The sequence below is a fragment of the Anolis sagrei genome, chromosome 2, assembly GCF_037176765.1.
Source record: "Anolis sagrei isolate rAnoSag1 chromosome 2, rAnoSag1.mat, whole genome shotgun sequence".
Lineage (NCBI taxonomy): Eukaryota > Metazoa > Chordata > Lepidosauria > Squamata > Dactyloidae > Anolis > Anolis sagrei.
This window is the reverse complement of record NC_090022.1, coordinates 86,789,852-86,810,942: the sequence shown is the minus strand read 5'-3', so window position 1 is coordinate 86,810,942 and position 21,091 is coordinate 86,789,852. Positions and strand designations below refer to the sequence as shown.

General features: G+C 41.7%; 2 protein-coding genes and 1 long non-coding RNA gene across 3 annotated transcripts in view; 1 reads left to right on the top strand and 2 right to left on the bottom strand.

The window, feature by feature from the left end:
• Positions 1-364: 364 nt before the first annotated feature.
• On the top strand, positions 365-10,428 carry LTC4S (leukotriene C4 synthase). Its single transcript, XM_060765407.2, has 5 exons — positions 365-987; positions 2,460-2,559; positions 3,967-4,037; positions 5,431-5,512; positions 8,988-10,428. Exons 1-5 carry the CDS (start codon positions 930-932, stop codon positions 9,091-9,093), a joined length of 417 nt encoding a protein of 138 aa, XP_060621390.2. The 5' UTR covers positions 365-929; the 3' UTR covers positions 9,094-10,428.
• On the bottom strand, positions 2,528-10,290 carry LOC137096047 (uncharacterized). The gene is made up of 3 exons (XR_010909176.1): positions 10,209-10,290; positions 4,532-4,617; positions 2,528-2,901 (listed from the first exon to the last, which is right to left on the bottom strand). It is a non-coding gene; the product is annotated as an uncharacterized lncRNA (long non-coding RNA).
• Positions 10,326-21,091, bottom strand: part of MGAT4B (alpha-1,3-mannosyl-glycoprotein 4-beta-N-acetylglucosaminyltransferase B) — a 118,495-nt gene continuing 107,729 nt past the window's right edge. Inside the window, exons 12-15 of the mRNA XM_060765405.2 lie at positions 20,415-20,493; positions 18,290-18,377; positions 13,008-13,120; positions 10,326-11,419 (exon numbers count right to left, since the gene is read on the bottom strand). Coding sequence (XP_060621388.1) covers positions 11,396-11,419; positions 13,008-13,120; positions 18,290-18,377; positions 20,415-20,493 — 304 coding nt within the window. The 3' untranslated portion in view covers positions 10,326-11,395. The remainder of the gene's footprint in view (positions 11,420-13,007; positions 13,121-18,289; positions 18,378-20,414; positions 20,494-21,091) is intronic.

Here is a 21,091-nt window from a genome sequence, read left to right as displayed (position 1 = left end):
TGAGCACAATTAATGTTTCAAAATCCGTTATTTATGTAGATAATTCTGTTCTGTTTCCCCACTTTACTTTCATTGTTATGTGTCTTCAAGTAATTTCTGACTTATGGTATCCTTAAGATTTTCTTCGTAATATTTGTTCAGAGATGAGGCTGAGAGAGTGTAGCTTTCCTAAGGCCACACAGTTGGTTTCAATGGCTGAACAGGGATTCAAACCCTGCTCTCCAGTCACCCAGCTCTCAAACTGCTACACCACATTGATTCTTGCTTTATTTTTGGATCATGCCATTTCATATTAGCCTTGTTTTAGTTAAAGGGATAACCAATGGAAGGAAAAGTGAGGTTGTCGTCTGCTGCCACATTGGTGAGAATCTGTTTTAGGCACCCTGCTGTCCATGGAAGGGATGTTAAGCCTCCATTATGTTGATTAAACTTAATATTTCCCATTGCAACAAGTATGAGGTTGCCTACAGTGCATGTTGAAAATGCCCAGATGTAACGCTTGTAAAACAAGAATTGGCTGTTCTTCATAGGCTCGGCTTTTAGGCATCATGGAGTGTGTTACAACCATATTTTTTAATCACTGTATAAAAATATATTTCATTTTTTAAATTTTGTATTTAATATTGCATTCTAGTGCATTGCATTGTGGTTTATTCTGTTCTTTTTTCTACTGGTCATATGTGTTTCTATGCGTGTGAGGTTTCAATGTAGTGGAAGTTCACAGAAGTGGTTTTGGTAGCAAGACTTCTTGGAATCCAGTCAAGACAGTCCAGCCAGGAAGGAGTTAACTAGCCATCTGCTGGGAAGAGGAAATAAAGGCTTTGCTGCCTGATTGTATTGAAGGCAGGCTGTGGGTATGCCTATTAACAGTCCACCACCTAGAAGCCTGCCTGGTTCTCTAGCTGCCTTGCTTTTACTGCAGAACCAACATGCTGCATCAGATAGCCTTGCTGGCCACTGTTACTATTTTGGGAGTCTTGGAACAAGGTAAGGAACATAACCTTTGCTGTTACGTATTACAATGAAAGTTTAATAATACAGTCTATTTTTAGATCTTCTAGACCAGTATGTTAGATTGGTAATGTGCATATATTTCCTATTGAAGTTGGCTGGAGAGAATACAATCTGCACCGTGCAGTCATGCCCTGACAATCCTGTTTTGCATTTAGAATATAATAGGCGTGTAGCCCTTGCTATTTTTTAAAGAGGCAAATTAGATTAAATGGATTAGTTGTAAAAACTAGCCATTCATAGGTTACAGCATAGATTTTTATAGGTTCCTCACACCCCAAGATTAGTTCATTTAAATCAAAATTAACTGAATATAGAAACAAACTAGAAAAACTAAAAATGTAGCAGAGTCTTGCTTATCCAATCTTCACTCATCCAACGCTCTGTATTCTCCAACACAGTCTGCCTCCCACCTGGATCCACAGCTGTCTCAATACACTATGATGTTTTGCTGCTAAATTTGTAAATATAGTAATTACTACATAATGTTACCATGTATTAAACTGCTTTTTCTGTCAATTTGTTGTAAAACATGGTGTTTTGGTGCTTAATTTGGAAAATCATAACGTAAGTTGATGTTTAATAGGTTTTTCCTTAATCCCTCCTTATTATCCAACGTTCTGCCGGCCCACTTATGTTGGATAAGTGTGTTCAGGGTGGTATGGCCGTAGGCATGTTGGATAAATGAGACTCTACTGTATTTGGTTCAGAAAACAATTTTAAACATTTGTCATTGCAAAAGAGGAACTCAACCTTGACTGGGTTTGCAAGAAGGTAAGAATGTAAATTACTATATTCATGAAAGCTATGCTTGTCAATGAAGCTAAGGAATTTACAGAGATGGCACATTTGGTTCTCCCTCTTTACACATTTTGATATTGGCTACTTCAGAAGTCTCCTTTCAGGAATCCTTACTGACAACGTAATGGGCTGTTTTAATTAAATATTTAGAAAACGGAGAGTGCTGCAGACTCTGAGAGCAAGCTTTCGTTCTTCATGTAGTGTTGATCCTCCCCACTATCAAGTGCTTAAGAGTCAGTCCTTTTCTACAGTTCTTCCCAAATGACAAAAGACTGAAAATGCCAAAGGAAAAATGTGCTAAACAAGGCAGGTGAACAGACATGCCAAAACTCCAGTGTGGTCTTCTTGCCGTACATAATGTGTTTTTAGTTCAAGTGCATTTAGAATGTTTTCAGGCCTCTTGAGTTTTTCTTGGAGGAGACAAGAACCAGACGGCCAGGAGGAAAAATCAACTCGTTTGCAAAACATTGATAATCATGGAAATGATGTCTTTGTCCATTCATATTTGCTTATCAAATGAAGGTGGTGTTTGCTGGGGTGTGTGTGAGCCTGTTGTCTCTCATCACAAAGCCTTCATCACTTCAGCAAGTAAACTAACGTGTTCTTTTCCCTTTGCTCCCTCTTGCCTCCCATCCTCTTCTGTTCAGCCTATTTTGCCATGCAGGTGATCTATGCTCGGCGGAAGTGCAAAATCTCCCCACCTCTAACATCAGGTCCACAAGAATTTGAAAGGATCTTCAGAGCCCAGTAAGTCTGACAGATTGGGTTAGTGCGCTCAGTTTTGATGCACTGTTATGTCCTAAGCCACACTTGCAGTGAAGTTTAGATTAAAATCGCAGAGGAGGCTTAATTTTGTATATATTGGCATTCAGTTTGCGGCGTTATGCCAAGAGTTAGGGACTGTGTAAATTGTTTACATTTTAAAAGAGTTTATTGTTGAATCATTCAGTCGAATCAAATATCACGCACGGCAGATGTTTGACAAAGATATTGCAATGATTTAACAGAAAGTGGCTTTCCTTTTTGCATGGAGAAGGCACTCTGGTCATCACGGTCCTTGTCCACCTTCTGTGTAGCAAGGGATCAGTGCTGGTCATTGTCAAGAACAATAAAGATTAATTCAACAAAGAGAAGCATCTAGATAGTATGCAAGTGTTTTCATGGCTATAGGAGGGTGAGACTTTCCGTATCTGGCAGGCTTAGTGGAACTAATGCACCCATACTTGTCTTTTAGTGAACCTCTGAAGGAACTACAGAATCTCTGTGGCCTTTCTGATTTTGTCCATCCCTCAGTAGAGCAGTGTGATAGGACCGAAACTGTCCTTTTTCTCTTCCTCCTCAACCCTGTTGCCAAAATAATCAACTTTATCACTGTGCTCTTCTTAAACTTTTTCTTTCCCGGTGCCTTCCTCAAAATCCACTCACTTTTCCCCAGTTTTTTAAGCTAGTTTCCACACCTAACTGCACCTCACCTTGAGGATGTCTAAATGCATTATTTCTTCTCCCCATGTACCCTGCCTCCAACTAACCAACTCTGTGAGTTGTAGTCCAAAAATACTTGCTCACATATGGAAGCTTACTGGGTGACCTTGGGGCAGGTCACACTCTCTCAGCTGTAGAGGAAGGCAAAGACAAATCACTTATAAACCAGTTTTACTAAGAAAATCTGGTAATACCGGCACCTTAGAGTTACCACAAGTCAGAAATGACTTGAAAGCATACAACAACAATACAGTTTTAATTATCACCGAGTTGGTAAGTTATAACTGAACCAGTTCAGATTGCAAGTTAAGAATTTGCATTATTTAATCTCACTGCTTAGAAAAGCAGTCGTCAAGGAAAACACTTCTACTAATCTCTTGATTTCTCCTGCCATTACATGCTTAGGCTTGTATCTTCAGGAAATCATGTAAATGCTGTGAAAGAGGATTGTGTGTGTGTGTGTTAATATCTGCAGTGTGACAAAATCAGAGTCAGAGTCAGGAAAATATGCCATTTGTTATAGTATCTCTATGGCATCACATGCCACCTGGAGCTATAAAGTGCTTAGGTAGTATTTCCAGAAGAAAGCTATCTAATCTGATCTCACCATGCTCTTTCCCTCTAACCTCCTGAATTAGGGAGTAAAAATATTTTTCTTTGCTTTTATTTTAGAGCAAATTGCTCCGAATACTTTCCAATATTTCTATCAGTTTTATGGGTTGCTGGAGTCTTTTCCAATCAAGGTAAAAAGTGAATCCTAATTCATATTCTTAATGGTTACCACTGAACTGCTTGCATAGCTAACACATAACAAAAACTTGATTCTTGTTTAGCTGACTAGGGCACCTTTTCACACTACATAAATCTTTCATACTTTATACTTTTTAAAGTATTTTGCTAAAAGGTTTTAAACACACATTTCTTCACTCTGTTTACATCTGTCTTATCACAAATAGTAGCGTCTTTTTTGTAAATGGTAAAAATGATTGTGGGTGGGTAGTGGAAACAGCATGCCTTCTTTAGGGAGTTCCTTCCCAAGAAGCAGGAAGGTGCATGGATGCATCAGGATGCAGGAGTTTTGGTTACTTCATGCTTCCCCAGAGACACGCACAACAAGGGCGTCTGCCACGAAAAATGTGACATCACTCTGGCTGTGTGTGTATTTTTATTGTGGAGGTTGTTGGAAGCTATGGTGAAAGGAGTATCACTCCTCAAAAGTAGTTTATGTAGTACATACATGCATGGGCTTGGGTTTTTTGTTGTTGTTATTCCTCAGTCCAAACACTAGAGTGCTGGCTTTGTCCACATAGTAGTATCGCAGTGCTGGAACCAAGAGAAAATATTTAGTATTTTGGCAGGGTAGTTTTGTTATGTCTGCTGCCATCAAACCACACTTTACAAGACATATAGTAGCATTAGTATTATAGAATCATAGAGTTGGAAGAGACTTCATGGGCCATCCAGTCCAACCGCCTGTCAAGAAGCAGGAAAATCACATTCAAAAGCACCCCTGACAGAAGGCCATCCAGCCTCTGTTTAAAAGCCTTCAAAAGAGGAACCTCCACCACCCTCTGGGGCAGAGAGTTCCACTGCAGAACAGCTCTCACAGTTAGGAATTTCTTCCTCATGTTCAGGTAGAATCTGCTTTCCTTAGATATTGTGGTTTGTAATCCGTAGCCATGCCAGGCATTTCCATGCAGTAACTCTAATCTTAACTATAATGTTAAATTTGGATGATAGTTTCACAATTTTGGCTGAGGTTAATTGGGAAGGAGAGAATGTTCACGTCCCTTTTGGCTGAAAATGTTTTTGTCTTACTTTACTTGCCAGATTTAGTTAACCAAGTAGTGGATGGAAACTGATATATGGCACTTGAAAAAAAGGAGGGGAGGCAAGGCAGCCCAAATGTGTGCCCACTCTTTGGTGTCCTTGGGAGCAGTTAGTGGTGCCCCTTTGTGATGTTGCAATAAAGTGGTGAGGGGCAGGAGCAATAAACTAGAGATGGCATTTTAACAGCATCAAGATACTTTTCTTGATGCAGGAACTTCTCCTAGATTAGGATTTTAATCAGATTGTTTTCAATCCATGTGATCAGTGTTTCCATAACAACCATTTTTGTTTCCTCTTTTTTCTTAGCTTTGGCTGCATTTTGTGGGTTAATTTATCTCTATGCTCGCTATCAGTACTTTGTTGGGTATGCACATTCAGCACAAGAAAGGTGAGTATTATTTTCTGTGTAGACTAATTTCATGTCTCAGATAAAGAGTTGTCTGCCTTCAGTTTTGACCAGCTAATTTTCCTAAAATTTAAACTTTGTTGTTGTTGTTCATTTGTTCAGTCGTCTCCGACTCTTCGTGACCTCATGAACCAGCCCACGCCAGAGCTCCCTGTCGGCCGTCACCACCCCCAGCTCCCTCAAAGTCAGTCCAGTCACTTCAAGGATGCCATCCATCCATCTTGCCCTTGGTCGGCCCCTCTTCCTTTTGCCTTCCACTTTCCCCAGCATAATTGTCTTCTCTAGGCTTTCCTGTCTCCTCATGATGTGGCCAAAGTACTTCAACTTTGTCTCTAGTATCCTTCCTTCCAGTGAGCAGCCGGGCTTTATTTCCTGGAGGATGGACTGGTTGGATCTTCTCGCAGTCCAAGGCACTCTCAGAACTTTCCTCCAACACCACAGCTCAAAAGCATCGATCTTCCTTCGCTCAGCCTTCCCTAAGGTCCAGCCCTCACATCCGTAGGTCACTACAGGGAATACCATGGCTTTGACTAGGCGGATCTTTGTTGCCAGTCTGATGTCTCTACTCTTTACTATTTTATCGAGACTGGACATTGCTCTCCTCCCAAGAAGTAAGCGTCTTCTGATTTCCTGGCCACAGTCTGCATCTGCAGTAATCTTTGCGCCTAGAAATACAAAGTCTGTCACGGCCTCCACATTTTCTCCCTCTATTTTCCAGTTGTCAATCATTCTTGTTGCCATAATCTTGGTTTTTTTGACGTTTAGCTGCAACCCAGTTTTTGCGCTTTCTTCTTTCACCTTGATTAGAAGGCTCCTCAGCTCCTCCTCGCTTTCGGCCATCAGAGTGGTGTCATCTGCATATCTGAGGTTGTTAATGTTTCTTCCAGCAATTTTCACCCCAGCTTTGCATTCATCAAGCCCCACACATTTAAACTAGTATTGATAATACTGGTTTGGCCAATGTGATCCTTTAGATCACCTTCCAGCATTATAAATTTTCTCCTAAGGCACTATTAAGTAAACCTGTTGATACAGATCCAAGAGCCAAACACATCTCAAGGACCTGACAGTGGAAAGCGGAAGCCCCAGCCCAGTCTGTATTTTTATGAGAACTAGAATGGAATAACAGGATACCAATTAGGATTTCAGCCAAAAGACAACATTACAATTCTGGAGAAGTCTTGCTGGCTAAGTCTCAAAGAGGCCCAAGGACACTGGATGTTGCTAAGGTGGGATTAAGCAAAGCGGATGAGGTCAGATGCAGCAGGACCGGGGAGCTATAGCCCCTCAAGGCTGTACTTGGGACAACTGAACCCACATTTCCCCAACTTTGGGGGCAAAACATGGCCCCTACACCTCTTTGGGCTTTGCATTGACTTCCTAATTTTAAAACATCCCTCCTAAAATGGTTTGTAACCCCCAATATGTGGATATTGCCCCTGTGCTCACCAGTAGGAAGGGTATGTAAAAGTATTAAGATTGGGCTCGGTGCACAGTAGGACATATAGTTTCCCATGTGCCCCAGCCCCACTTGTTGCTCACTCCACATTTAGGTATTCCCATGCCAAGTGTACAAAATAAAAATAAGTTCCAAGTATGTCTATCTAAAAGTGAATACTAGCAGAACAGCTTTCTGTGTTGAATGTGGTCAGGCAAGAAGCAGAAGCCTATGCTGCTATAATTATCCCAAGAAATCGGATAGGGATATGTTGCTGGGTTGAGTGCATTATACTCAGCCTGGGTATATCTGTAAATATGATCCTTATATCACAATACCTCAAGTTTCCTGTTACTGGTTTTAAAGAAACTGAACTCTGGGTAAATGCTGGAACCTTTGGAAAATTCTCACCAGTAGAAAGTGGGACAGCATATGCCTAACAAGAGCAGCATAAACACCTATTGGTGTTGCATCAGTTCCCTTTCTATGACTGAATGACCTTCCATACAAGATGTGTGTAGAACACAACAGCTGCCATCCTGGTTAGTAGTTACAAGATTATAAGGTTATTGTCTCCTAACTCAGTAGTTCTCGACCTGTGGGTCCCCAGATGTTTTGCCCTACAACTTCCAGAAATCCCAGCCTGTTTACCAACTGTTAGGATTTCTGGGAGTTGAAAGCCAAAACATCTGGAGACCCACTGGTTGAGAACCACTGTCTTAACTGGTGGAAGGTCGTGCTTATGTCATTTATGATAGATATGATCCAAAACCCAAACCATCCAAACAAAAGGGGCAACAAAGGGACACCACAGACCATATACAACAGTCTTGAGCACATAGTTGGGTGTTCCTTGGCTTTCATCTCTCCTAAATAATTAAATAGACTCACAGAATCTTAACACATATCTGGTTCAATTAAATCCGGAGAGAGCAACAGTCAGGGATTAGGGAGCCATGCTGGTCTGAGCTCTGACTTTGGGAGGCTATGGTTCCTCCCCCAGCATTTAAAAACATCTCACAGTAATTGTTTTTGGTTAAAAATTCCCCTGGATAGCATGGGAGTAATTTAGTCACATCTCCCTCCAAACTGTTCCAGGCCCTGGAAAGGTCATTTTTAAACAGGAGGCCATTAAATGCTAATCAAGGTGGCCAATTGTAATATTCACACTTGCCTCAAGCAGACAAGAGTTCTTTCTCCCACCCTGGTCATTCCACAGATATATAAGCCCCACTTGCCTAGTTTCCAACAGACCTCTCAACCTCTGTGGATGCCTGCCATAAATGTGGGCAAAACGTCAGGAGAGAATGCTTCTGGAACATGGCCATACAGCCCTGAAAACTTACAACAACCCATAAATTTCTTCCTTTTTTGTCTTGATGTCAGTGTATATTCTTTTTCGGAGAAAGTTACAGTTAAAATATCTTGTTTGGCTAGATCCTTTTTAGTTTTTGTGTTGGAAAATAATGTTGGTTGGGTTGCTGTATGGATGCTTTTCAAGTTTCAATTCCCAGCCACCAAACATGTGTTTGTGATATTTGCCATTTCCAACATCAGTATTCTAGAAGGTGTCATTTCCATTATAATAATGACTCTGTTTCTTGGTGGAGGGAGTTTTTTTCTTTCATCCAACTCTCCTCTTTAAGTCATCATTATTTCCTTATAAGCATATTGGTTTGCAAAGTAGCGTTTGATGATGTGAAAGGGAAATTCCAAAGAAGCCAGCACAGCGTACCTCTTACTGCCTTAGCATCTCTAACGGCTGAAAATTCATCAACAAAATACTTTTAACACATTTCAGGTTGAAGGAGTTGGAATGTCTCCTGACTTCTCATGCTTTCAAATGAATTGCACTTCCATAACAGCAACTCTAGTACCATGGTGTCTAGCAACACCATTTGGCACAAATCTATTTATCATGTTAATGTAGAGACCAGGAGTAGAGATACGCTTTTGTTGAAACAAAGTTAATGTTGTCAACTTGAACTAATAACAACACTTTTTGTTCTTTTTACACAGATTGAGCCCGATGTACTTTAGTTCTGGTGTACTGTGTGTCCTTATTGCCTTGTCTGTGGTAGGGCTCACAGCCCATTTTATGGCCTTGCCTTATTTTTTATTCTAGCACTCCGCTGCCAAGTTATTCGTGACAAACAGCCCCAGATATCTTACATCACCATCCTCTACTTTTATTTCCTTTTTCTCACGTTTAAGTGCCTGTACCTCAATTATTTAGCAAGCAGTTCTATGGAAATGTATTTTCTGAGCCATGTTGATGTTACTATGACCTTTAACCTCAAAAATGTCAGAGTTTTAGATTTTTATTTATACGAGGAAGAATTTTGAGCAGTGCTTGTGAAATGTTCTGTGTATCCAGTGCTGGTTTTTGCTTCCTGGACATTCAAGTTATCTGATTAAGCAATGGCTGCATGAAACAATGCCCCAAATTTGGGTGCTGGTCCCAACAGGAATGGAATAATTGACCCAAAAGGGTATGTGGAAAGTTGCATTTACGGATTTTCCATTAGCTTTGTGGGTCTACTCCAGTTGAGAGTATTAACTCAATTTAAGAAAAGGAATAAAATACTTGTATTTTTGAAAAGGTCCTAATTTTTGAGCTCGCAATTCTGTAGATAAATTTGCGCAATTATTTCAGTTTCTTGCCAAGGCTTGAACAGCTGTTAGAAGCACTTAGTGATTCTGGTCCAGAAGTTAAGATGAAGGCAAATCATTCATCTTTTCTGGAAGACAGGGCATGCAAGTCTTTTCGAAAACATTGAAAATACTTGTGACAATAGGGGACAAGGCCCCTTCATGGCACAGCAGGTTAAACTGCTGAGCTGTAGAACTTACTGACTGAAAAGTTGGAGATTTGAATCCGGGGAGTGGGGTGAGCTCCCACTGTTAGGCCCAGCTTCTGCCAACCTAGCAGTTCAAAAACATGCAAGTGTGAGTAGATCAATAGTGACTGCTTCTGTAGGAAGGTAACAGTGCTCCATGCAGTCATGCTGGCCACATGACCTTGGAGGTGTCTGTGGACAATGCCGGCTCATTGGCTTAGAAATGGAGATGAGTACCATCCCCCAGAGTTGGACATGACTAGACTTTACTCATAGGGGACAAAAGACCTGGCTTTGCAAATGGGGAGGTCTGTTACACAGAGGAAGTGGCTGTCCATTGGGGTTTAAGCATATATCACCCCACTGCAAAATCTCTTTGTGGCTGTTGTGTAGCAGTTACCTTTTTGATGAATGCGCCTCTCCTTCATACTCGTTGATGTGAATTCCTGTTCGAGTGGTCAGAATTCAGTGCTTCAGTGAAGAGCAAGTAAAACAAAACACCCCATGTTAAATGGAATTAAAATTTTACAGTGCACATTTTAATATATATATATATTTTATATAGATATACTTGGAAAAAAATCAAATGTATCCAATAATAAAAAATACATCACATTAAAGTAGTATAATGCATTCCAGTGTATCGCTAGAGACATGGGTTTTTGTTTTTGCGTTTTTAAAAATTACACTCTAATCCCTACCATTTGAGAACTGGCCTACATGTTTGTTTGTTTTTTCTTCAAAACTCACACCAACCAGTAAATAACAGAGATATGGATTTAAAAGGATGGACTCTGCACTCCTCCTCAAGGCATGAAGACACTGGTGACTTCGACATGAGCTGTATTGTGTGATGGGGGCATGTACCACCCTGGCAGGCACAGTGTGGCATTATTATTGTTTCCCTGCCATTCTGTCGCCTCCACCTCTCACCCCCTTTCTTCCTACACCCCACCTCTGATTGGTCACCTGACAGCATGTGTAATCCTCAGGAGGGGCCTGGAGCAACTGCTTTTTACTTACAGAAGGGGCAGCCGCTTCCCACCACACTCCTCAAGGCTTCGCCACCGGCTTGTGAGAGCTTGATAGTCACGCTGACCTTCGCCTTCCTTAAACCCATATTTCTAAATGCACCCTTGGGTGATACATTCAGGCATCAATACCGAGGAGGGGCAAGGGGAGAGGCCTGTGAGTCCTGTGGTCCTTGCTCAAGGGACTAAAGAAACAAATCTTTTACACAGAACATTCATCTCCATGCTTCTCTTCTTACAGCTGCAAAGGCAGCCAGGCGCACAGCAGGCCAGCCCTGGTGCTGCTGTTGTGTAGTTCAGTCCAGCACCCGCATGTGGAAAGAGAAATCTTTCTCTTCTCCTAGGAAATGTGGTCAGGAAACTCCAAGGCCCTGCCAAGTTTCACTGCCTGCTGCTTCTTCCTCTGCGTAGAGCAGCCAGGTGCCCTTTGGAAGCACCTTTGCCTAGGAGTCAGCTCCCCGTATTCTGCCACGTCTGCAGTTTCACAGAAGAGAGGAAGAAAAGGAGAAGAGCTGATAGCGACACTGTGTGTGCATCGTTCCTTGTATCTTCAAGCTCAATCGGCTTTCTTCAGGAATATCTGAAAATATGAGTTTTCAGAGAGAAATCTATTAGGATTTAACAAATCAGCTTTGCATTGTTTCTGTGGTAGGCTTAGAGAACATATTGGATCCACCAGCTCCACATCGGATAAGCAGTGGCCATGGCTAGCAGGGAGGACACAGACTCCCCAGCTGTTTTATTTTTCGTGTCAGGAGCGACTTAAGAAACTACAAGTCGCTTCTGGAGAGGATTGGCCGCCTTCAAGGACGTTGCCCAGGGGACGCCCAGATGTTTTATCATCCTGTGGGGTGCTTCTCTCATGTCCCCACGAGAAGCTGGAGCTGACAGAAAGGAGCTCACCCCACTCCCCGGATTCAAACTGCTGACCTTTCAGTTGGGAGTCCTGCTGGCACAAGGGGGAAACAGGACATGCTTTTAATTAGCCAGTGTTTTATTTTGCAAAGATTACTGCTCCCTCACTTATTAGCTCTGGCTCTTAAAAAACAAGGTTTGAATCCTGCACTGGAACACAAAGCAACTGTAACATGTAATCCCTGAATGTGATGGGAAAGGATTTCCTAGCCATAAAGATTGCAGAGTACTGACAAAGGCCTGATTTGGGAAGTGTGGCCTGGAAAAAAAATGGCCAGTATTCCAACTCACTGACAACACCATCTACTTTAATTACACATCCAATAATCACAGATGTGTTGCATCTTTTAATATTACAAAAACTAAAGGTTGTACTCTGTTTCTTGATGTGTGGAGGTTCCTTACACATCACCTCTTGAAAAGAAATATATAAATAAGTGTTATGAAAGTGGTTGCCAGAGACAAATAGAGTTGGCCCTCTGTATCCATAGATTCTACCATCCACAGGTAAAAACTTTTTTTTACAAAAACAAAAGCAAACTTTCAGTTTTGCCATTTTCCATAGGAGACACCATTTTAATACACTAGCTACAGCATTGTATATAAAGGGACTTTAGCATCCACTGAAATTGGAATTCAAGGAGTTCCTGGAGCCAAATCCCCACCAGCAGCTACCAAGGGCTCACTGTATTTATAGATTAACCCAGTTTTGCTTGGCTCCATGGAGGTCAATCAGGAGTGGTGCAGCGACTTCAAACAGGACACATGCCATTGGCATCTCCTCTGGTCTCGCAGCAATGACAGTCTTGAGTCACCATTTTGACTGTGCTACTTCCCTTTCAAGCACTACTGTTGCAGGCACTTTAGAGACTACCAGGACTTGGAAATACCAGCTCATAGCTAAGGGTGCTTATGGCATCCTGTCAGGAGAGAACATACTATGGGAGCTCTGGCACTGACCTCTCCAAGATGGAGATGGCATTCTGTGCAGATTGTTTATTAATTAAAATGGAGCATAAAATGGTGATTCCCTCTATCATTCACATTTGTAAGATGGATGAGAGGCCACTCTCATCCAGAAGATAAAACTTCTAGAAGACTTCCATTTTTTGTCAGGCTTAGTGCTAGGGAAATCCTGCAACGCTGTCTAGAGAAATCTACCTGAGGACATAACAGGCATGAGCTCCAACTGTGAATGAACACTTTTGAGGAAGCTGGTCTTCAAGAGGGAAAAACAGCTCAAAGAAGATTACCTCGCTCAAGATGATCCATACAGGCGAGTCAGTTTGGATGGTCAGTCGTATTGCTTCCAAAGGACCAAAGGAGGGATCCACTTCTCCTTCAGCGATGCCTTTGGAAAAGGAGCCTGTGGGAGGACAGAGAAGATAGTTTCAAGACAAATCGCAGGTCCTCTGTGTGACAGTAATGCTACTGCACCCCATTGTGATGGGACATTTCCAAAAGATATGATTCTACTGTGATTCCCAGAATCCTCCAGCAGGAACTGCCAGTAGAGTTTTCAGGGTTGTGGGAGGAACTGGGGCATCCATACTCAGGCAAATGAGGGCAAGAGATGTGCCCACCTGTCCCCTGTCCCCCCCAGCAGGACCACAGACCATTGTGGAAGCTGGGGGAGGGGGGTGTTATACATAACAAAGCCTCAGACTTCTTTATGCAAGCCAAAACAACTTTAACATCTTACACAAGTGGCTGGTTATGCAAGTGTAAATCTCCAGTGGGATTCTGCCTCCCCACCCTAAAAAAATATCTTACTGGCCAGTTCCAATGCAAGCATTTACGCAGAGGAATGCCAAGACAGACCACAAAACCTTTGCATTCAGATGTCTGATGTTTACAATGTAGGAGTCGTCGAGTCATGGTGAATACCTGGTCCCTAAGCCAATGTCACCCTCTTTTAGGAAAGTCAACATTTCAAACTGGCTGGGACTGAGCCCTTCTTTCAGACTGCATTTTATATATGACTGGCTGTGTGGACTCATTTTAAAAACATTCTAACCATCACTCCGTAATCCTGACCAATACATAGCAACCCTTCAATTTGTGAAATCACAAAACTAGTTTTTCAAGTAGCAAGTTTAAGGTGCCACGCTGCTGAGGTTACTTACCATCCCAAAATATTCAGAACAAGAATGGCACAGAGATGCTAATACATGCGTGGAATGCTCATGTGGCCCATGGCACATTCCTTGCAATCAGTACGACTGAAAAGTAGGGCACTAGAGCTGTGTAGACTGAAAATTTTCTGTTCTGTGGGGGCATCCCTATGTAGGTCTACTTTCTGACTCCTCCACACTGATTTCTCCATTTTTTTCCAAGAGTGGCGCAATAGTGTGAGCAGCCTTGAGAAGGAGCTATTATCTGCTCCCTCCCATCCAGGTTCTAAAAAGGGAAACATAATATTGTGCAACAGGAAGGATGTGGCCTTTATTAAAACCTGAAAAATAGCCACAGTCTGGTCTGTCCTGGGAAGCAGCACCAGAGTTTCTACCACAGTTATAACACACGAGAGCATGCCTTTGCTTTCAACTGTACAGACAGGAGGTTTCTAAAGGCAACCTGGAAATAAAGTGAAAGCCAGAGTGGCATGAAACTACATAGAGATGTAGCTGTGGCAATTAAAAAACAACAACAAAAGGAAGGGGAATGATGGCTACTCCCAAACTATGGAAGGGAGGCTCATTGAGTTTATTTTAATGGAGCAGGGAGTGGATGCTTTGAGAGCCAGCGTAGCGTTTGACATGGACACCAGGATGCCAGGGTTCAGCCATAGAAATTCACTGCATGGCCTTGGGTAAGTCACACTTTCTCAGCCACAGAGGACTGTATAGGCAAAGCTCCCCTGAACAAGTCTGGCTAAGAAAATCACATGAATTCCTTAGCTTTCAGAAATAACTTGAAGGCACACTTGCAAGTAATAGGTGCTTTAAAACTGATTTCAATCCAATTATCTTTTTGATATCCTGATTGGTTCAATTGTGTTTTAATAATTGAATGAATTGTATCTGTATCTGTGAACTCCAGGTGAGAGAGTTCGGATATGAAGCAAATCAGCAAATAAATACAGTGAAGAGCTGGTGTGATACTGCTATTCCCAGAAAGGACTGCAGATTTACAGTCCTTGCCTCCCTCTGAACAAATCTTGCCAAGAAACCCCCATGATAAGTTCACTTTAGGGCAGTGGTTCCCAACCTGTGGTCCATGGACCACCAGTGGTTCTCAAGAACAAAAATATGGTTCACGGCCTCACCATTACTTCACTCACCATTACTTCACTGCTGCAATGACAGCAACTGGTCTTGCAAAGCCTTCTTATAGTGCTGAGGCTTATTAAATATGGTTTTCTGTGGGTGAATAGATAGTGACTACTGGATGGCATATGTTCTGTATCAGAAACTAGAGCTGATATGGTCTATCCAATGCAATTTTGTGAATCAGCACCCCAATTAACCAAACTGAATCTAAAGTTGACCAATAACAGATTCGTAACCCTTTGGGTATTTATGTTGGAGAGTAGCCCCAGGTCAAAAAAAGGGGGAACCACTGCTTTAGGGAAACCATTAAGTAGGAAAGCAATGCTTAGAAAAAAAATAATGGATTGTTTTGCAAAATGACATCTTGTCCAGTAGAGGGCAGCGCCTCATCACAAATCACTAGATGACCTATAACACAAACACAAAGAGGGACTCCCATTCTGTTGCCTAACTCTTTATAGCAAAGCCAGCACAATCCATTTGAGAAGAAAGCATCAACAAGCAGGGAGTCCACCAATGTTTGCAGCAGGAGCTTATCAACCATACAATAAGTTAATGGCAGGAGGAAGAAACCTGCCCCCAAACAAAATAAAATCCTGCCTAATGAAAGTCAAGTAAGCCAGAGTCAATGTAGTGTTTTGAACAGGCCTTTTGGAGACCAGGGTCTGAAACTCCACTCAACCAAACAGAAGCCCATAACATGACACATTATAATTTCTCAGCCCTAAAGGAAAGCAGTAACAAATCTCTTCTGAAGAAGTCTGCTCAAGAAAACATCACAAGATCATCTTAGGTTGTCAGAAGTCAGAAATAATTTGAAGGCACACAACAACAAATGAGGGTTGGGCATAGTAATGTAATAGTCTAAACTGAAAGGCATGAATACAGTGTAAAACTGTCCAATGTTTGAAATGCTTCACATAAATCAACCTGGAATCCTTTGGAAATCAAGATCAGTAATTTTTATCATGTACAACAGACAGGTGGAGCTGAAGGGAAAGAATTTTCCAAAAAGACCACCAAATCATTTTCTGGGCAGCAGAATGGGATTTAAAGCCAGTGCTTCTGAAAAGGTAGCCCATTAAATAAGTCATTCTGCTGCATCAGTAAGGTTCTGTTCCTGGTGTTTCTCATTTATTTATTTATTTATTTGTTTGTTTGTTTATTTCCAATATTTCTATCACGCCCTTCTCAACACCCGAGGGGGGACTCAGGGCGGCTTACAAACTGGCCACAATTCGAAGCCCCAATATAATACAAATATAAACACAAATAGCAACAGTTTAAAACAGTAAATAAAACATTAAATTAAAAACATGTTAAAAACATGGTCATTAACCATAGTGCCAATTACAATCCGGTTGAACATCCAAGGAGCTGTCATGCTTGCTGCCTTGGTCCCAAAGCCATGACTTAACCTTCTTCCTAAAAGAAAGGAGGGAAGAAGCTGACCTGATCTCGCTGGGGAATGAGCTCCATAGGAGTGGGGCCACCATCAAGAAGGCCCTGTCCCCTCATCCCCGCCAAGCACACTTGCGAGGCTGGCGGGACTGAGAACAGGGCCTCCCCGGATGATCTTAAGCTACGAGGTAGAACATAGAGGGAGATTCATTCGGACAGGTAAGTTGGGCCGGAAGCATAACAACAGAGAAATAACTACTTTATGTTTGATATTGTGAACATAAGCACATAAACCATTATATGAAATACATATGTGCCAAATTATGGGTCTCTATAATAGAAATCCATCTATTCTGACTATCAGTAGCTCTCCAAAGCCTCAGGCCTTTGCTGGTCATTGGTTTTAAAAATGTGACATTATTTACTGAGCTGTGTTTGTTTTCTTCTGCTTCCAAGAACAGAACTGGAGAGGGCAAGTCCGAGATCTGATTTTACTACCATTTTTGGTTTAACTACTGAATATTTGAAGCTGACTGAAATATGAAAGATCTCTCTGTTATCATCACCTTAAACCCTATTATTGGGGTCAGGCAGAAAGACAGATAGATTGTGAGGCACAAGCTTTTAAGAGTTCTTTCTTGAGTAAAGAAAATGTGAGCAAGGAAACCACCAGGAAATGGATTCCTTCTGATAGATGTGGAAGAAGTCCAGATGAGGGCACACACATTTGAGAAGCAGTTATGTTCTCTTTCCTTGATGATGCAAACACTAATACAACTGGCCAATTCTTTTACATTTTGAATGCAGGCAGAGAAAGATAACACCACAATCTATCTTGGAAAGAAGCCCAGGTCAAGAAAGAGGCCAATTTTTCCCTTCATGTCAGGAGCGACTTGAGAGACTGCAAGTCACTTCTGGTGTGAGAGAACTGGCAGTCTTCAAAGACGTGGCCCAGGGGATGCCCGGATGTTTTGATGTTTTATCATCCTTGCGGGAGGCTTCTCTCATGTCCCCGCATGGGGAGTTGGAGCTGACAGAGGGAGCTCATCTGCTTGCTCCCCGGATTCGAACCTCCAACCCATCGGTCTTCAGTCCTGCTGGCACAAGGGTTTAACCCACTGCACCACTATGGGCTCCACAAGAAGCTGCTAATTGACATTTACACCATGTGCCAGAAGTAGGGTCCTTATCCTCAGTTCAGTTCCTGGCCAAGAGAAGAAGAGATCCTTGTTGCTCACAGTGGTTTCTGCCTGGTAAGTGAACAATTGGGGGACTTTCATATCCTTTACGTATTCTACAAACTAGTGAATGTGTAGAAATTGTGAATATGAACCAGTCATGAATGTGTGGTCCTAAACTATGCCTTTGTAACTAACTTAGTGAATTCTAGCCATGCTACAGATATGGGATTCACTGATTTCAGTGGTATTTGTACTGAAAAGCAAAACCTAACATCCACTTTGGGATCATTTCCCTATCCCACACTCACAAAATTATTTGAAATCAGTGCAGCTTTCTTTGTCCTTTAAGTATGTCCAGACTTATTGCAAAATTTGTGACAACATTTGTTAAGTGACAAAAAAACACCCATCACTGTGGAAATACAATGATTAGGGAATAAGCCAAAGTTTAGTATTGTGGGAATCAAAATACCAAATGTTTTCTAAGCAAATGACTTTTGCTCTCAATTTCAAAACAAGTGTGCGGATAGAGGTGAACACTAATTAATATAGAATAAGCTGGTTCTGCCCTCAAGCCTCCTGTACCATCACTCTCTGTGCAGCTGTGTTATCCAAAAGGAACATACACAAGTCATTCTCCACGACCAGCAGGCTCCTGTTTGCCCTGAACCAGCAATTTACCTATCTGTATGTAGCCGTCAGATGTCCTGTGGTACTTGAATGCCGTTGCTCTCCCCTCCTGCAGGGCTTCCTTATCTGACTGGAGACTCTGTGCAAGAAAACAGACAATATTTGTAAAAAGCTAGCCACAAGGATTTAGGAGGCCTGCTGTGGGTACAGCTGGAACCACTATGACCATAAAAGCACTAAGGCAATATTGATGTTTTCAGCAATGGGACATTACTCTAACAAGCAGGGTTGTTAGAAGACCTTTGTGACACCCATGAAAATGTCTCTTAAAGTATATCTTGTGAGGATCAGGCCTTTTCCTGCCACAGGCCATATCTTTTAAATAGGAGATGACTAAGCAGGCTTACTTCTAGATTTTGGAACAAAGTCTCAGGAATTAGAAGTTAGACTCTGGTTCATGCTTGGGCCCCACTTAGAAGATATTCTTGTAGTACTATTGTATTCTTGTAGTGCTATCCAGATACAAAATAATGAGGACCTAGCTTATAAACTCCTAAAAAATGTGACACCTTCAAAATTGTAATGAAAATAATCAGCCCTTAAATATGAACTCACCATCTATCCCCAGAAGTTCATAATGGACTAGGAAAGTTACTCTTTTAGACTTCAAAGTCCAGAATTACCTACCTAGTATGGCTCTAGAGTTGGCATCTTGTCAATGACATAAACAGATACACAGAGTATATTTTTAAACAATGTGCAACAGTCATTTCCAACTGATGAAAACATAAGCAGATTTGCATACATGTGGAAATGCATTAAAACATGCAGAATAGTGTGTGGATGCACACTACATCTCTGCATTGCCTCTGCACATTGCTCACTGCAATTGTGCATGGCTATTGATCTACATATGTTGTGCAAGGTTGGCATTCAGCTCAGGATTTGTGTAACATAATTCCACTGGCAGACATTTACATTACCCTGATGCAATGCTGGTTCTCAACCTAAGTGTTGTAGTCCAAGGCCTCAATCTGATTTGTTAGTCCCAACTACATTAGACCCAGTAAATAAATGACTGGATACAAGACAAAGACAAACTGCACTGACCCAATGGGTCTACTTTATACATTGCTTAGATCCAAAATTTTCAAAGCGGTGTGCACTAACAAAAAATCACAGTATAAAAAAATCACAGAATACACAACATGCAAATTACCATAGAGTCTTTATATGATCCAAGAAATAGATGTTAATTGAGCTAAATAGAGAAGGCCAGCAAAATGTTTTTCACAACAATAACAAGCAAGATTTCATATACTAGATGCCACTGAAAGCCAATGTGGTATTGTAGTTTGAGCATTGGACTACAACTCTGGAGGCATAGGATAAGAATCCTTACTTGGCCATGGAACCCACTAGGTGACCTTGGGCAAGTCACATTACCTCAGCCTCAGAGAAATGAAAAGGCAAACCTCTTCTGAACAAATCTTGCCAGGGACATTTCATGACTCATTCATCTGAATCAATTGGAAGTGACTTGAAGGCACATAATCCAACACACAGGCGGCATCACACTAAATGCTCTGCTCTAAATTACTGCTGAGCAAACTTCTGGAACATGTGGCACTACTAGGAAGACTTCCATGCCTTATGGGTGCACAAGGGAAAAGGGGGACTTTAAAATAAATTGGGTCTCAAGCTATATAAAGCTTTATAAACATCAAAATTTTCAACCTGGCTTAGTAGCTGACAGACAACTGGTGCAAATCTTTCAGTAGATATGTTATATGTGCTTGCCCAACTCACACATTTTGCATTAGCTGCAATTTCTAAACCAGCCTTAATGATAGATCCACACCATATTCACTGTAATATTCTAGCCTTGAGGTTACTGCTGAGGATGCTTCTAGAACATGGCCATACAACTCGAAAAACCTACAACAACCCAGTGATTCCAGCCATGAAAGACTTTGACAATACAGCTGTGCTATGGTTTGCTGAAACTAACAACTAGATTCCACCCCAAAAGCAATTTTCCCAAGCTCTGAGCAAAACTTTACAACATCTTTCTAAGCATATGCAAGGGGTTCAAGAGTAAATGGGAATGAGGGGCTGCAATCAGTATGTGAAGGCTTGAGGAGAATCTCTCCTATCAGAAGCTCAGCCCACTTACATCAAAGGGTAAGACTTCCACTGTAGTGTTGAAGAGTTTGTCTTCAGGGTGCTCAATGTTGCCACTGCGGAAGAAAAACCTGTGAAAATAAAACCAACAATGTCTGCAAAGATTCACAGGGGGATAGATTAGCATATAAAAGAACCCCACCAGGAATACATGTACCATTTACCACAATGCCTGGATGCAACAGGTGGCCCTCCTCCCCAAGAAAGCTCACTCAGAGAGAGGCAACTCTGAAGTGCACAAACAACCAATTACAGATTGATTGTTTGATTGCTCTTGCAAATTAAGCACTTCGCTGCATTTGAATGAATATAAGTAAGAAGCACAATTATCCATCCCCATGGTGAAAGCAGTTTGCTTTTCAGCTCTATCAAACTAGAGGAATAAGATGTGATTGTGTGTGCATTTTGAATACAAGAACAAATTCTGGGAAGGATGACTCTGCCCAGATAAGATACATTTTAAAGGCCCTTTCATAGAATCATAGAATCAAAGAGTTGGAAGAGACCTCGTGGGCCATCCAGTCCAACCCCCTGCCAAGAAGCAGGAATATTGCATTCAAATCACCCCTGACAGATGGCCATCCAGCCTCTGCTTAAAAGCTTCCAAAGAAGGAGCCTCCACCACACTCTGGGGCAGAGAGTTCCACTGCTGAACGGCTCTCACAGTCA

Coding starts and splice junctions, on each gene's coding strand:
- LTC4S (XM_060765407.2), top strand. CDS start 930: ATGCTGCATCAGATAGCCTTGCTGGCCACTGTTACTATTTTGGGAGTC. Junction 4,038..5,430: donor TGGAGTCTTTTCCAATCAAG/GTAAAAAGTGAA, acceptor CTTTTTTCTTAG/CTTTGGCTGCATTTTGTGGG. Junction 5,513..8,987: donor GCACATTCAGCACAAGAAAG/GTGAGTATTATT, acceptor CTTTTTACACAG/ATTGAGCCCGATGTACTTTA.